This window comes from Entelurus aequoreus, linkage group LG12, assembly GCF_033978785.1.
Source record: "Entelurus aequoreus isolate RoL-2023_Sb linkage group LG12, RoL_Eaeq_v1.1, whole genome shotgun sequence".
Lineage (NCBI taxonomy): Eukaryota > Metazoa > Chordata > Actinopteri > Syngnathiformes > Syngnathidae > Entelurus > Entelurus aequoreus.
Window position 1 is genome coordinate 56,574,358 of NC_084742.1, and position 16,165 is coordinate 56,590,522.

At 39.2% G+C, this 16,165-nt stretch overlaps 1 protein-coding gene across 2 annotated transcripts; it reads left to right on the forward strand.

Moving 5' to 3' along the window:
* Nucleotides 1-651: 651 nt before the first annotated feature.
* On the forward strand, nt 652-11,305 carry fgfr1op2 (FGFR1 oncogene partner 2). Of its 2 annotated transcripts, none has more exons than XM_062067080.1 (6): nt 652-924; nt 6,659-6,795; nt 6,881-6,998; nt 7,088-7,230; nt 9,065-9,178; nt 9,243-11,305. In XM_062067080.1, the coding sequence occupies exons 1-6, from the start codon at nt 900-902 to the stop codon at nt 9,378-9,380; spliced, it is 675 nt and encodes a 224-aa protein (XP_061923064.1). In that variant the 5' UTR covers nt 652-899; the 3' UTR covers nt 9,381-11,305. The 2 variants fall into 2 exon arrangements, with proteins under 2 accessions (XP_061923064.1, XP_061923065.1); XM_062067081.1 differs by lacking the exon at nt 652-924 and adding an exon at nt 5,221-5,315.
* The last annotated feature ends 4,860 nt before the right edge of the window (nt 11,306-16,165 follow it).

Sequence of the window (16,165 nt, forward strand, 5' to 3'; positions counted from 1 at the left end):
AACATTTAAAATATGATTGCGATCTGTATATTCTATTTCACTCATGTATAGTATTTTTTTTTTTAATTGAACAAAAAACATACATTTATAATTCACTCAACACACAGTCAAGGCACTTTCAACAACAAGAAAAGAAAACAAAAGCAAATACAGATGGAGTATTAAATATTAATAAATAATAATAATAATAATAAATATAATAAAAATAAAAGACAAAAAGGGCTACCTAAATTACTTTAAATGTTTTTATCAAAGATATCGATTTAAGAGTTGGACAATATTGGAATATCGGCAAAAAGCCATTATCGGACATCCCTAGATCTTGTCCTTTTTTTCCAACTTCTTGTATTGTCTATAAACTGTGCCCGGAAAATATTATGTCACTAAAACTGCCCCCATATATTTGTTGGAACACTTTTCATCACAGAAATTAACATCTTCAAGGTTTCTCAGACAATATAAAATATGAATATAAAACATCCTGACTTACAATAGATTTTAAAGATAGAGGTATTACTTTGGTGATCTTTTGAAACAGATTTTTTTTTAACAACAACATCGATACTTTTCATACATTGTTTCATACGTAAACAAACTGCCACAATCAAATACTGCATTACGTCATCCCCTGTCGTCCTTGTTTGTAATCACGCGAGATTCTGCGAGATGTGGCCAGTTAGATATAACCTTATCATTTATAGTCTTTCTTAATCGTTTAGTACCTACTTTTTTAAGGACGAGCAAAGTCTGAAAACCGTGCCACCCATATTTGATTGTGTTTTGAAGGCGACCGGTCGTAAAATAAGGAGCCGCCTTGAGTTACTCATTGATGTCTGCTAGCCTGCAGCTAATGTTAGCTTCCCAACATCAACAGGAAGTAACGAGCAAGCTAAATCCTAATGTCTTGCATTTTAAATTCTCCAGGTAATTAATCTTTATTTTTTTACCTCCACCTCGAATATAACAGCAGTGTTATATTCTAACCGACACAATGTGTCGTTTATAATCAAGGCTTGGTGAATTAGTGCGACAGTGTTAGCCTAGCTTCGTTTGTTTGCTAGCCTAGCATGTTAGCATGTGTTCTTCCGAGTAGAGAAATTAATGTCACTTTAATGTTATCTCTGTCGTTGACTTTACCTAAACAACCTAACATTGCATGCGGCGTTTATAAAGACACGCATTTAAAATGGTTGGATTAAAGCAGCTTTTGGCAGCGTAATGAGAAGGGATAGCAACATGCTAGGGATAGCAACATGCTAAGTGTGTTGTTATTTTACTACTGAATAAGCGAAACCTTTTTATAACTTGATATCAGCGTGTCTGTTTGAGATATCGAACTGGCAACATTAGTCCATGGCAGAGATACTTTGTTTTAACGGAAGGCTATGGTGTCGTTTCGACCATGCATACAATTACATTATTATGATACAGTCGTGGTCAAAAGTTTACAAACACTTGGAAAGGACATAATGTCATGGCTGTCTTGAGTTTCCAATCATTTCTACAACTCTTATGTTTTTGTGTGATAAAGTGATTGGAGCACATACTTGTTGGTCACAAAAAACATTCATAAAGTTTGCTTCTTTTATGAATTTATTATGGGTCTACTGAAAATGTGAGCAAAAGTCAAAAGTATACATACAGCAATGTTAATATTTGCTTATATGTCCCTTGGATAGGATGGGTCTTTATTGTCATTGCACAAGTACAAACCCCGTTTCCATATGAGTTGGGAAATTGTGTTAGATGTAAATATAAACGGAATACAAGGATTTGCAAATCATTTTCAACCCATATTCAGTTGAATATGCTATAAAGACAACATATTTGATGTTCAAACTGATAAACTTTTTTTTTTTTGCAAATAATCATTAACTTTAGAATTTGATGCCGGCAACACGTGACAAAGAAGTTGGGAAAGGTGGCAATAAATACTGATAAAGTTGAGGAATGCTCATCAAACACTTATTTGGAACATCCCACAGGTGAACAGGCACATTGGGAACAGGTGGGTGCCATGATTGGGTATACAAGTAGATTCCATGAAATGCTCAGTCATTCACAAACAAGGATGGGGCGAGGGTCAATCAATCAATCAATGTTTATTTATATAGCCCTAAATCACAAGTGTCTCAAAGGGCTGTACAAGCCACAACGACATCCTCGGTACAGAGCCCACATACGGGCAAGGAAAAACTCACCCCAGTGGGACGTCGGTGAATGACTATGAGAAACCTTGGAGAGGACCGCATATGTGGGTAATCCCCCCCCTCTAGGGGAGACCGAAAGCAACGGATGTCGAGTGGGTCTGACATAACATTGTGAAAGTCCAGTCCACAGTGGATCCAACACATCAGCGGGAGTCCAGTCCACAGCGGGGCCAACAGGAAACCATCCCGAGCGGAGACGGGTCAGCAGCGCAGAGATGTCCCCAACCGATGCACAGGCTAGTGGTCCACCCGGGGTCCCGGCTCTGGACAGCCAGCACTTCATCCATGGCCACCGGACCTATGCAACTCCCCCTCGCAAGGGCCAGGGGAGAAGAGGAGAGAAGAAAAGAAACGGCAGATCAACTGGTCTAAAAAAGGGGGGGTCTATTTAAAGGCTAGATTATACAAATGAGTTTTAAGATGGGACTTAAATGCTTCTACTGAGGTAGCATCTCTAACTGTTACCGGGAGGGCATTCCAGAGTACTGGAGCCCGAATAGAAAACGCTCTATAGCCCGCAGACTTTTTTTTGGCTCTGGGAATCACTAATAAGCCGGAGTTCTTTGAACGCAGATTTCTTGTCGGGACATATGGTACAATACAATCGGCGAGATAGGCTGGAGCTAAACCGTGTAATATTTTATACGTAAGTAGTAAAACCTTAAAGTCGCATCTTAAGTGCACAGGAAGCCAGTGCAAGTGAGCCAGTATAGGCGTAATATGATCAAACTTTCTTGTTTTTGTCAAAAGCCTTGCAGCCGCATTTTGTACCAACTGTAATCTTTTAATGCTAGACATAGGGAGGCCCGAAAATAATACGTTACAGTAATCGAGACGAGACGTAACGAACGCATGAATAATGATCTCAGCGTCGCTAGTGGACAAGATGGAACAAATTTTAGCGATATTACGGAGATGAAAGAAGGCCGTTTTAGTAACACTCTTAATGTGTGACTCAAACGAGAGAGTTGGGTCGAAGATAATACCCAGATTCTTTACCGAGTCTCCTTGTTTAATTGTTTGGTTGTCAAATGTTAAGGTGGTATTATTAAATAGATGTTGGTGTCTAGCAGGACCGATAATCAGCATTTCCGTTTTCTTAGCGTTGAGTTGCAAAAAGTTAGCGGTCACCACTTTGTCAACAAATGCGTGAGCAAATTGTTGAACAGTTTAAGAAAAACCTTTGTCAACCAGCTATTGCAAGGAATTTAGGTCCGTAATATCATCAAAGGGTTCAGAGAATCTGGAGAAATCACTGCACGTAAGCGGCTAAGCCCGTGACCTTTGATCCCTCAGGCTGTACTGCATCAACAAGCGACATCAGTGTGTACACTTCAGAAAACCACTGTCAGTAACTACAGTTGGTCGCTACATCTGTAAGTGCAAATTAAAACTCTCCTATGCAAGGCGAAAACCGTTTATCAACAACACCCAGATACGCTGTCGGCTTCGCTGGGCCTGAGCTCATCTAAGATGGACTGATAGAAAGTGGAAAAGTGTTCTGTGGTCGGACGAGTCCACATTTCAAATTGTTTTTGGAAACTGTGGACGTCGTGTCCTCCGGACCAAAGAGGAAAAGAACCATCCGGATTGTTATAGGCGCAAAGTGTAAAAGCCAGCATGTGTGATGGTATGGGGGTGTATTAGTGCCCAAGACATGGGTAACTTACACATCTGTGAAGGCACCATTAATGCTGAAAGGTACATACAGGTTTTGGAGCAACATAAGTTGCCATCCAAGCAACGTTACCATGGACGCCCCTGCTTATTTCAGCAAGACAATGCCAAGCCACGTGTTACATCAACGTGGCTTCATAGTAAAAGAGTGCGGGTACTAGACTGGCCTGCCTGTAGTCCAGACCTGTCTCCCATTGAAAATATGTGGCACATTATGAAGCCTAAAATAGCACAAGGGAGACCCCCGGACTGTTGAACGACTTAAGCTGTACATCAAGCAAGAATGGGAAAGAATTCCACCTAAGAAGCTTAAAAAATGTGTCTCCTCAGTTCCCAAACGTTTACTGATTGTTGTTAAAAGGAAAGGCCATGTAACACAGTGGTGAACATGCCCTTTCCCAACTACTTTGGCACGTGTTGCAGCCATGAAATTCTAAGTTAATTATTATTTGTAAAAAAAAAAATTAAAGTTTATGAGTTTGAACATCAAATATCTTGTCTTTGTAGTGCATTCAATTGAATATGGGTTGAAAAGGATTTGCAAATCATTGTATTCCATTTATATTTACATCTAACACAATTTCCCAACTCATATGGAAACGGGGTTTGTACAACAAAACTTTGTTTTCAGCACAAACCCGTTCAAGATTAGACAAACAAACAGTGTACAGGGTTACAGTACAGGAACGCTGATGGGTCGCCACAAGGCGGCCCGTAAAAGATGGGGAAAAAGGTCAACGCTGGGGAAGGATGAGTTAAAAAAACACAATCTAGACTGGGCTCCTAAGGGGGCCCAGTCTGCAGTGGGAAAAAGCCTCCATAGCAAAGCACATATACATATTACAACGTACATCTCGAGATATCTAGCAACAGAGGGGAGGGAGTGGGGGGGTCAAGGTGGCAGGCTGCAGCTCTCAGGCACTGCCCATCCTTCCATCACCCCTATGGGATTTGCGTCGAGGGCGTTGGATTTGGGGCTGGGGTATGCGTGTGTGGCGTATATTTTTGTGGATGCATGTGTGTGTGTAAGCCTGCCGTGTGTCTCTGTTCCGCGGCCTTGATGTTGTGCAGCCGATAAATCCAAAGTCAACAACAACAGGTGTGTTGGCAAGTTTCACTGCAATAAGGTGCTTTTGGTAGCCATCCACAAGCTTCTGGTTGAGTTTTTAAACACTCCTCTTGACAAAATTGGTGCAGTTCAGCTAAATTTGTTGGTTTTCTGACATGGACTTGTTTCTTCATCATTGTCCACACGTTTAAGTCAGGACTTTGGGAAGGGCATTCTAAAACCATCATTCTAGCCTGATTTAGCCATTCCTTTACCACTTTTGACGTGTGTTTGAGGTCATTGTCCTGTTGGAACACCCAACTGCGCCCAAGACCCAACCTCCGGGCTGACGATTTTAGCTTGTCCTGAAGAATTTGGAGGTAATCCTCCTTTTTCATTGTCCCATTTACTCTCTGTAAAGCACCAGTTCCATTTCACCAGAAACTATAATTTGTTTTCACAAAACACACTGAGTGATCGCCACAAAATAATACAGTAAATATGTATATTTTACCTCTAAATATACCATATTGTGCAGTGTTTCCCATAAACTGCCAAGATACCTGTGGCGGTGGGGGCGTGGCTATGGGCGTGGTCACCATGACATCTTGAGTGATTTGCATAATTTACTACAATGATATGATTTTCTCTAAAAAGGCTAAAAAAATGTATACTTACTAATTAATAATAACAGTTTTGTTTTAAACGTCCATTCATCAATCCATTTTACAATATAATTACAACACTTTATGTACATATTTATATACAGATTTGAACAATAAGTTATTCACTGAAATATATTTATTAATTGTGGTTCTTACAAAAAATATATCTTATAAAATATAAAAGCTAAAATGTCTCTTAAAGCTCTGCCCCTTTAATTAGTGCATACTAAATAATTTAACTTTAGCCTACTACTACAACCATATTATTTACCAGCAACATAAAGTGAAACAGAGGCAGAGGTGTCCTGCCACAGTCAGTAACAAATAAACAGAAAACAGTAGTGGTCAAATACAAATAAGGCAACAAGAGAAGTATCCTACACTTCTCTTTTGTAAAGTAAATCTGAACAGCCTATACATCAACTATATGATTTGCCTGAGAAGCTGGACAGGACGTAATTCTTTCGTGGCGGGCCGCGACAAATAAATTAATGTGTGGGAAACACTGTTGTGTAATTTAAACCTATTTATTTGAAACATCTAATCCATGCTATTTATAATGTATTAAATGTAATAAAATACCAATTGACTATTTTAGAGTTACATTACCTTTTATACCTGCTGTTTCAAGTTCGATAAACACATTTTCAACACCGTTTTATTATAAAATATATTATGAAATATTAAGTAATTTCACATTGTATCAATGGATTAAATGTTTACTGATGTGTCAGTAAAAAATATATTTTTTCTTATCCCTTTCACATTTGGCTAAGTTTCTCTTCAAAAATCAGGTGTTTCTTGTTTCTACTTCGTGGCAATCTCACTGGACAGCCGTCTAAAAAGTCAATTACTGCCCTCATGTGGATTATACGTTGAATGCATGTATCTGATCTGATACGTCAGGCGTTTTAGGAAAAAACTGATAACGCCGATGATGTAGAGGGCTCAAAAACTTATGTATCACTTATTTGGTGTTGCAGGTTTTAAAGACTGGTATGCAGTGTTTGTGGGAAAAGTAAAATGTTAGTTCCCAATGACGTGTGTAATTTCCACAGACATGAACTGCACTTTGGAGAAAGTCCTGGCCGATGCCAAATCGTTGGTGGAAAGGCTCCGTAACCATGACAACGCTGCAGAGCTGTTAATTGAGCAGACAACCTATCTCAACAAGCGGGTGGATGCAATGAAGCAGGTAGGGCGCTTTGGCCAACACATAAATTACTTGTATGTTAAAAGTATCAGGGTTTTAGTGACTGTATGTATTTTTTTTATCCCAGTACCAGGTGGAGATCGACACACTAAACCAAGTTGCACGTCATCGTCCTCGATCCAGTCTGATCCTGGGCATCCAGCAGGAGAACCGTCAAATCCGAGACCTCCAGCTGGAAAATAAAGGTTGGCGTGGACGGAACACGTGAACCGGTTTCATCTCGTTCTGTTTTCACGCTGCTGAAACCGATTATTAATGCTCACGTTTCATGCAGAGCTACGGTCGTCGTTGGAGGAGCACCAGTCTGCGTTGGCGCTCATCATGACCAAATATCGGGAGCAGGTGTTCAGGCTGCTCATGGCCAGAAAGAAGGATGACCCTACCATTGTGAGCCAGCTGAAGGAGAAGCACACAACGGTGAGTGTCCAACTTTTCTGAACTAACTGTACCCGTTGTTGTGTGTTTGGGATCCCAACAAGTTCCCAGAATGTGAAGTCAAACCACGGAGGAACGCGGAGATATTTATAAAATAATCTTGCTCCTAGCGAGCCGTTTCGAATTTGAGACTTGACGTATTTTGCCAAAGTGACGTCAGCGGATATCTCCATATCAATGAATGAATCAATCAATGTTTATTTAAATAGCCCTAAATCACAAGTGTCTCAAAGGGCTGCAGTGGGTACTTTTTTGTTTAAAAAAAAATTACATTATGTTTATAAACTCAGGAAATATGTCCCTGGACACATGAGGACTTAAATTATGACCATTGTATGATCCTGTAACTACTTGGTATCATCCAAAACTAATGTAAAGTATCAACCAACAGAAGAATAAGTGATTATTACATTTGAACAGAAGTGTAGATAGAACATTTTACAACAGAAAATAAGCAGATATTAACAGTAAATGAACAAGTAGATTATTAATTCATTTTCTACCACTTGTCCTTAATAATGTTGACAAAATAATAGGTGTATAAATGACACAATATGTTACTGCATACGTCAGCAGACTAATTAGGAGCCTTTGTTTGTTTACTTACTACTAAAAGACAAGTTGTCCAGTATGTTCACTAATTTATTTAAGGACTAAATAATAATGTATTTACCATATTTTTCGGAGTATAAGTCGCTCCAGAGTCGAAATCGCACCGGTCGAAAATGCATACTAAAGAAGGAAAAAAACATGTGTAAGTCGCACTGGAGTATAAGTCGCATTTTTTGGGGACATTTATTTGATAAAAGCCAACACCAAGAATAGACATTTGAAAGGCAATTAAAATAAATAAAGAATAGTGAACAACAGGCTGAATAAGTGTATGTTATATGAGGCATAAATAACCAACTGAGAAGGTGCCTGGTATGTTAACGTAACATATTATGGTAAGAGTCATTCAAATAACTATAACATATAGAACATGCTATACGTTTACCAAGCAATCTGTCACTCCTAATCGCTAAATCCCATGAAATCTTATACGTCTAGTCTCTTACGTGAATGAGCTAAATAATATTATTTGATATTTTACGCTAATGTGTTAATAATTTCACACATAAGTCGCTCCTGAGTATAAGTCGCACCCCCCGCCAAACTATGGAAAAAACTGCGACTTATAGTCCGAAAAATACGGTATATTATTCACATGTGTATAATGCTGTATAATAGACTGTATTTATATTATTCACATGTGAATAATGTTGTATAATAGATTGTATTTATATTATTCACATGTGAATAATGCTGTATAATAGATTGTATTTATATTATTCACATGTAAAAAATACCTAAGTGTTTATTGTCTATTGTGAGCGAACTGTGGTGCCGAATTTCCCCCAGGGATTGATTGATTGATTGATTGTATTAGTAGATTGCACAGTACAGTACATATTCCGTACAATTGACCACTAAATGGTAACACCCGAATAAGTTTTTCCACTTGTTTAAGTCGGGGTCCACGTTAATCAATTCATGGATCAATAAAGTACTTTCTATTGTTTCTATTGTATTCTAAATTACAATAATAAACATATGTTTAATGTTCCCTAAGATTTAGGCCAATAATGCAATTGTTTTATTTAGAAAAGTATCAAAATACATTTTGGTACCGGTTCGGTATCGGTACACCCCTAATTACATGTTATGTAGACCACAAGGAAGTGTTTTAAATGTAGAAAAAAATCATAATGTGACCTCTTTTTTGTCATGTTTCGGACGATAACTAGACCTGAAATCCTCCTTTTGTTTGTTGCAGGAAATGCAAGCGCACATAGACAAGATCAACGAGATGGCTTCTGTGATGAGGAAAGCCATAGAGGTGGACGACGGGCGGACATGTGAAGACGAAGAGAGGATTCAGCAGCTAGAGGTGAAAGCAAACCACCACAAACACTAATGGCTGATACTAACACATAAATTGTAATGTGTTGAAGCTGGAGAACAAAGGACTGAGAGAGCTGCTAGGCATCAGTCGTGAAGCATTCCTCATCCTCAAAAGCGAAGACTCGTCAGAAAGCACGTCGCTGTCGCCGCCACTGACCAACACTGATGTCAGCTTACAGCAGAGTTAATAGTGGAGCCACCCTTCCACGACTTGACTGCCGGTGCATTTACTGTATCACCTTCCTGCATTTGAACTATCACTTTCTTTATTTTTGGTACTTCTAGGAGGTTTGTGTCTTTAACCACAGCCTGTGGCACTTACGAAAACTTGAACGTGTGATTGTGCTAAAGGAAAGTGTGCGATAGAATAAATCCTATAAATATGAAATGTTTTATTTTATGCTCTTAAATACAAATTTCTCCCCCAAAAAACATACAATGTGAGACAAATAATCTGTGGTAATAAGCACAAATGTTGTACAATGTCAAAATATTATAAATGTAATAGCAGGCACCTTTTTACAGCTTTGCGTTATTATTCAAGCCAGCTTTTTAAGTAGTCTTTTTTAAAATTCTGTCAACTTAAGCCAATATATACTTTGGAGGGAGCACTGTCATGCGATACAGCACGGGTGTCCAAACTTTCTGACTTGGGGGCCGCATTGGGCTGAAGAAAATTAGGCCGGGGACCAAAAGTGCATGTAAAGTAACTTTATATATATATTATATATAGGGATGTCCGATAATGGCTTTTTGCCGATATCCAGATATTGTCCAACTCTTTAATTACAGATACCGATATCAACCGATACAGATATCAACAGATACCGATATATACAGTCGTGGAATTAACACATTATTATGCCTAATTTGGACAACCAGGTATGGTGAACATAAAGTAATTTTAAAAAATAATAATAAAATAAGATAAAATAAATTAAAAACATTTTCTTGAATAAAAAAGAAAGTAAAACAATATAAAAACAGTTACATAGAAACTAGTAATTAATGAAAATGAGTAAAATTAACTGTTAAAGGTTAGTACTATTAGTGGACCAGCAGCACGCACAATCATGTGTGCTTACGGACTGTATCCCTTGCAGACTGTATTGATATATATTGATATATAATGTAGGAACCAGAAATATTAATAACAGAAAGAAACAACCCTTTTGTGTGAATGAGTGTAAATGGGGGAGGGAGGTTTTTTGGGTTGGTGCACTAAATGTTAAGTGTATCTTGTGTTTTTTATGTTGATTTAATAAAAAACAAAACAAAAAAAAACAATACCGATAATAAAAAAAACGATACCCATAATTTCTGATATTACATTTCAAAGCATTTATCGGCCGATAATATCGGCAGGCCGATATTATCGGACATCTCTAATTATATGTATATATATACAGTATATATACATACATACAGTACAGGCCAAAAGTTTGGACACACCTTCTCATTCAATGCATTTTCTTTATTTTCTTGACTATTTACATTGTAGATTGTCACTGAAGGCATTAAAACTATAAATGAACACATGTGGAGTTATGTACTTAACAACAAAAAGGTGAAATAACTGAAAACATGTTTCATATTCTAGTTTCTTCAAAATAGCCACCCATTGCTCTGATTACTGCTTTGCACACTATTGGGATTCTCTCCATGAGCTTCAAGAGGTAGTCACCTGAAATGGTTTTCACTTCACAGGTGTCATAGTTTTGATGCCTTCAGTGACAATCTACAATGTAAATAGTCATGAAAATAAAGAAAACGCATTATATGAGAAGGTGTATCCAAACTTTTGGCCTGTACTATATATATATATATATATATATATATATATATATATTGAGAGTATGTGAAAGTTGGACTCCTACATTGTTTACTTCCATGACGACCTCCTTAAAGTTTTGTAATCAATCAGAAATATCAAGCAGCTAAAATGTGCCAAATGTAGTTTTAATTATGTGTTGTGCATGGACATTTTTTTTAAAATAATATCCGCAAAGTTCAGTGAGCAGGTTGTGTTATGTGTGACCATGTATGTTGACTTTTTGTGTTGGTTTATTTGCCGTTGTTTGGATTGGGTCATTTATAAAATGTGTTGTGATCAGTTCCTATTGCAATTCATGGTCATAAACTCGAGGTATTCAGCATGTCCACAATATTGTGGTAAAACTGCGGCATTTATAGTGTCAGATATTTCAAAGTCTGTTGGTGGCACCCTGTGGCCCAGATTCCTTAATGGATTTGCGATTTTTAATAGGCCAAAATGATAATGCGGTTTTTAATACAACACAATGATAACTAGTTACTTTAAAGGTGTCAATCAAAAGTGCAAAATGTAAAGGTTTTATTTTTTAATGACCTTCTTATGTCACTTTCACTCTTTGATTGTTTAGTGAGCGTTGTCTACATAGACATCTTATAAGGGTACGCAGCATCGAGCGCTACTGCTTGCTGGCGCTGATGAGACGCGGGGCCGCCATCTTGGAGTGGTGATCCACTCCACTCAGTGCAATTAATTTGGCAGGAGCAATGAACTGTCAGCGCATTTAATTCATCTTACCTCACTGAATACCACCGATTTTCCCGCGCTTTTTTGTCATACGTGTAGCTATGGTAAAGGACACATGTTTTGGCGTGTTTTATTATTCATAGTTTGCTTAACAGTAATAGAATATTCTTATATGCTATAAGTGACCAGACGTCCGAGATCAAAACTGGGAATATAATCCCAGAGAAGGGGGAAAAAAAACGGTCAGCTATTTTTAAGTTCAATATACAAAATGATTAGGTTATATATACATGCGTATATCCTACATAAAGAATGTATGAATACATTATATTTCTATATATCTTAGGGACCTATAGACTGTATCTCTGTTGCTGCAGCAGCAGAGTTTATTCTGTCTTGACACTTTGTATTGATATTTTGTATTACATTCTTACCTTAAATGGTCATGTTTACCGTCGATCATAATATTTTATTAGAGCGTATCAAAACATGTATTTGTATGTCAGACTTAGCCTTGTCTTGGTTTAACTCTTATCTTACTGACAGGATGCAGTGCGTCTCCCATAACAATGTGACCTCGTACTATGTTAAGGTAACGTACGGAGTTCCCCAGGGTTCGGTTCTTGGCCCTGCACTCTTTAATATGTACATGCTGACGCTAGGCGACATCATACGCAAATACGGTGTTAGCTTTCACTGTTATGCTGATGACACTCAACTCTACATGCCCCTAAAGCTGACCAACACACCGGATTGTAGTCAGCTGGAGGCGTGTCTTAATGAAATTAAACAATGGATGTCCGCTAATTTTTTGCAACTCAACGCTAAGAAAACGGAAATGCTGATTATCAGTTCTGCGAGACACCGACATCTATTTAATAATACCACCTTAACATTTGACAACCAAACAATTACACAAGGCGACTCGGTAAACAATCTGGGTATTATCTTCCACCCAACTCTCTCGTTTGTGTCACACATTAAAGGCCTACTGAAATGAAATTGTTTTATTCAAACGGGGATAGCAGATCCATTCTATGTGTCATACTTGATCATTTCGCGATATTGCCATATTTTTGCTGAAAGGATTTAGTAGAGAACATCGACGATAAAGTTTTGGTCGCTGATAAAAAAGCCTTGCCTGTACCGGAAGTAGCGTGACGTCACAGGTTGAAAGGCTCCTCACATTTCCCCATTGTTTACACCAGCAGCGAGAGCGATTCGGACCGAGAAAGCGACAATTACCCCATTAATTTGAGCGAGGATGAAAGATTTGTGGATGAGGAACGTGAGAGTGAAGGACTAGAGTGCAGTGCAGGACGTATCTTTTTTCGCTCTGACCGTAACTTAGGTACAAGCTGGCTCATTGGATTCCACACTCTCTCCTTTTTCTATTGTGGATCACGGATTTGTATTTTAAACCACCTCGGATACTATATCCTCTTGAAAATGAGAGTCGAGAACACGAAATGGACATTCACAGTGACTTTTATCTCCACGACAAAACATCGGCGAAGCTCTTTAGCTACGGAGCTACCGTGATAGCATCGGGCTTAAATGCAGATAGAAACAAAAGAAATAAACCCCTGACTGGAAGGATAGACAGAAAATCAACAACACTATTAAACCATGGACATGTAAATACACGGTTAATGCTTTCCAGCCTGGCGAAGATTAACAATGCTGTTGCTAACGACGCCATTAAAGCTAACTTGGCTGCGGGACCTCACGGAGCTAACGTGATAGCATCGGGCTTAACTGCAGATGGAAACAAAAGAAATAAACCCTTGACTGGAAAGATAGACAGAAAATCAACAATACTATTAAACCATGGACATGTAACTACACGGTTAATGCTTTCCAGCCTGTCGAAGCTTAACAATGCTGTTGCTAACGACGCCATTGAAGCTAACTTAGCTACGGGACCTCGTTTGAGCTATGATAAAAACATTAGCTATCCACCTACGCCAGCCCTCATCTGCTCATCAACACCCGTGCTCACCTGCGTTCCAGCGATCGACGGAGCAACGAAGGACTTCACCCGATCATCGATGCGGCTAGCGTCGGATAGCGCGTCTGCTATCCAACTCAAAGTCCTCCTGGTTGTGTTGCTGCAGCCAGCCGCTAATACACCGATCCCACCTACAGCTTTCTTCTTTGCAGTCTCCATTGTTCATTAAACAAATTGCAAAAGATTCACCAACACAGATGTCCAGAATACTGTGGAATTTTGCGATGAAAACAGAGCTTTTTGTATTGGATCCAATTGGGTCCGAATACTTCCGTTTCAACCATTGACGTCACGCGCATACGTCATCATACATAGACGTTTTCAACCGGAAGTTTTGCGGGAAATTTAAAATTGCACTTTATGCCATATTGGCATGTGTTGCAATGTTAAGATTTCATCATTGATATATAAACTATCAGACTGCGTGGTCGGTAGTAGTGGCTTTCAGTAGGCCTTTAAGAGTGTTACTAAAACGGCCTTCTTTCATCTCCGTAATATTGCTAAAATTCGTTCCATTTTGTCCACTAGCGACGCTGAGATCATTATTCATGCGTTCGTTACGTCTCGTCTCGATTACTGTAACGTATTATTTTGGGGTCTCCCTATGTCTAGCATTAAAAGATTACAGTTGGTACAAAATGCGGCTGCTAGACTTTTGACAAGAACAAGAAAGTTTGATCATATTACGCCTATATTGGCTCGCTTGCACTGGCTTCCTGTGCACCTAAGATGCGACTTTAAGGTTTTACTACTTACGTATAAAATACTACACGGTCAAGCTCCTGCCTATCTTGCTGATTGTATTGTACCATATGTCCCGGCCAGAAATCTGCGTTCAAAAAACTCCGGCTTATTAGTGATTCCCAGAGCCCAAAAAAAGTCTGCGGGCTATAGAGCGTTTTCTATTCGGGCTCCAGTACTCTGGAATGCCCTCCCGGTAACAGTTAGAGATGCTACCTCAGTAGAAACATTTAAGTCCCATCTTAAAACTCATTTGTATACTTTAGCCTTTAAATAGCCCCCCTTTTTAGACCATTTGATCTGCCATTTCTTTTCTTTTCTCCTCTGCCCCCTCTCCCTTGTGGAGGGGGAGTTACACAGGAAGCCATGGATGAAGTGCTGGCTGTCCAGAGTCGGGACCCGGGGTGGACCACTCGCCTGTGCATAGGTTGGGGACATCTCTGCGCTGCTGACCCGTCTCCGCTCGGGATGGTCTACTGCTGGCCCCACTATGGACTGGACTCTCACTATTATGTTAGATCCACTATGGACTGGACTCTCACACTATTATGTTAGATCCACTATGGACTGGACTCTCACTATTATGTTAGACCCTCTATGGACTGGACTCTCACTATTATGTTAGATCCACTATGGACTGGACTCTCACACTATTATGTTAGATCCACTATGGACTGGACTCTCACTATTATGTTAGACCCACTATGGACTGGACTCTCACTATTATGTTAGATCCACTATGGACTGGACTCTCACACTATTATGTTAGATCCACTATGGACTGGACTCTCACACTATTATGTTAGATCCACTATGGACTGGACTCTCACTATTATGTTGGATCCACTATGGACTGGACTCTCACTATTATGTTAGATCCACTATGGACTGGACTCTCACTATTATGTTAGATCCACTATGGAGTGGACTCTCACTATTATGTTAGATCCACTATGGACGGGACTCTCACTATTATGTTGGATCCACTATGGACTGGACTCTCACTATTATGTTAGATCCACTATGGACTGGACTCTCACTATTATGTTGGATCTACTACGGACTGGACTCTCACTATTATGTTGGATCCACTACGGACTGGACTCTCACTATTATGTTGGATCCACTATGGGCTGGACTTTCGCTGATATGTTGGATCCACTATGGACTGGACTCTCACTATTATGTTAGATCCACTATGGACGGGACTCTCACTATTATGTTGGATCTACTACGGACTGGACTCTCACTATTATGTTGGATCCACTACGGACTGGACTCTCACTATTATGTTGGATCCACTATGGGCTGGACTTTCGCTGATATGTTGGATCCACTATGGACTGGACTTTCACACTATTATGTTAGACCCACTCGACATCCATTGCTTTCGGTGTCCCCTAGAGAGGGGGGGTTACCCACATCTGCGGTCCTCTCCAAGGTTTCTCATAGTCATTCACATCGACGTCCCACTGGGTTGTGAGTTTTTCCTTGCCCTTATGTGGGCTCTGTACCGAGGATGTCGTTGTGGCTTGTGCAGCCCTTCGAGACACTTGTGATTTAGGGCTATATAAATAAACATTGATTGATTGATGTTTACAGTGATTGTTTTATATGTATTTTTTATGTCTGTCGCTTTGGATAAAAGTGTCTGCCAAGTACTTAAACATAAACATATACAAACGCCTGGAAGTCTTTATATC

Bases quoted from the DNA above. Each gene is read 5' to 3' on its own strand.
- fgfr1op2 (XM_062067080.1), top strand. From the start codon at position 900: ATGTCTTGCATTTTAAATTCTCCAG. The intron at 925-6,658 runs GTAATTAATCTT...TAATTTCCACAG, and splicing joins TTGCATTTTAAATTCTCCAG to ACATGAACTGCACTTTGGAG. The intron at 6,796-6,880 runs GTAGGGCGCTTT...TTTTTATCCCAG, and splicing joins GGGTGGATGCAATGAAGCAG to TACCAGGTGGAGATCGACAC.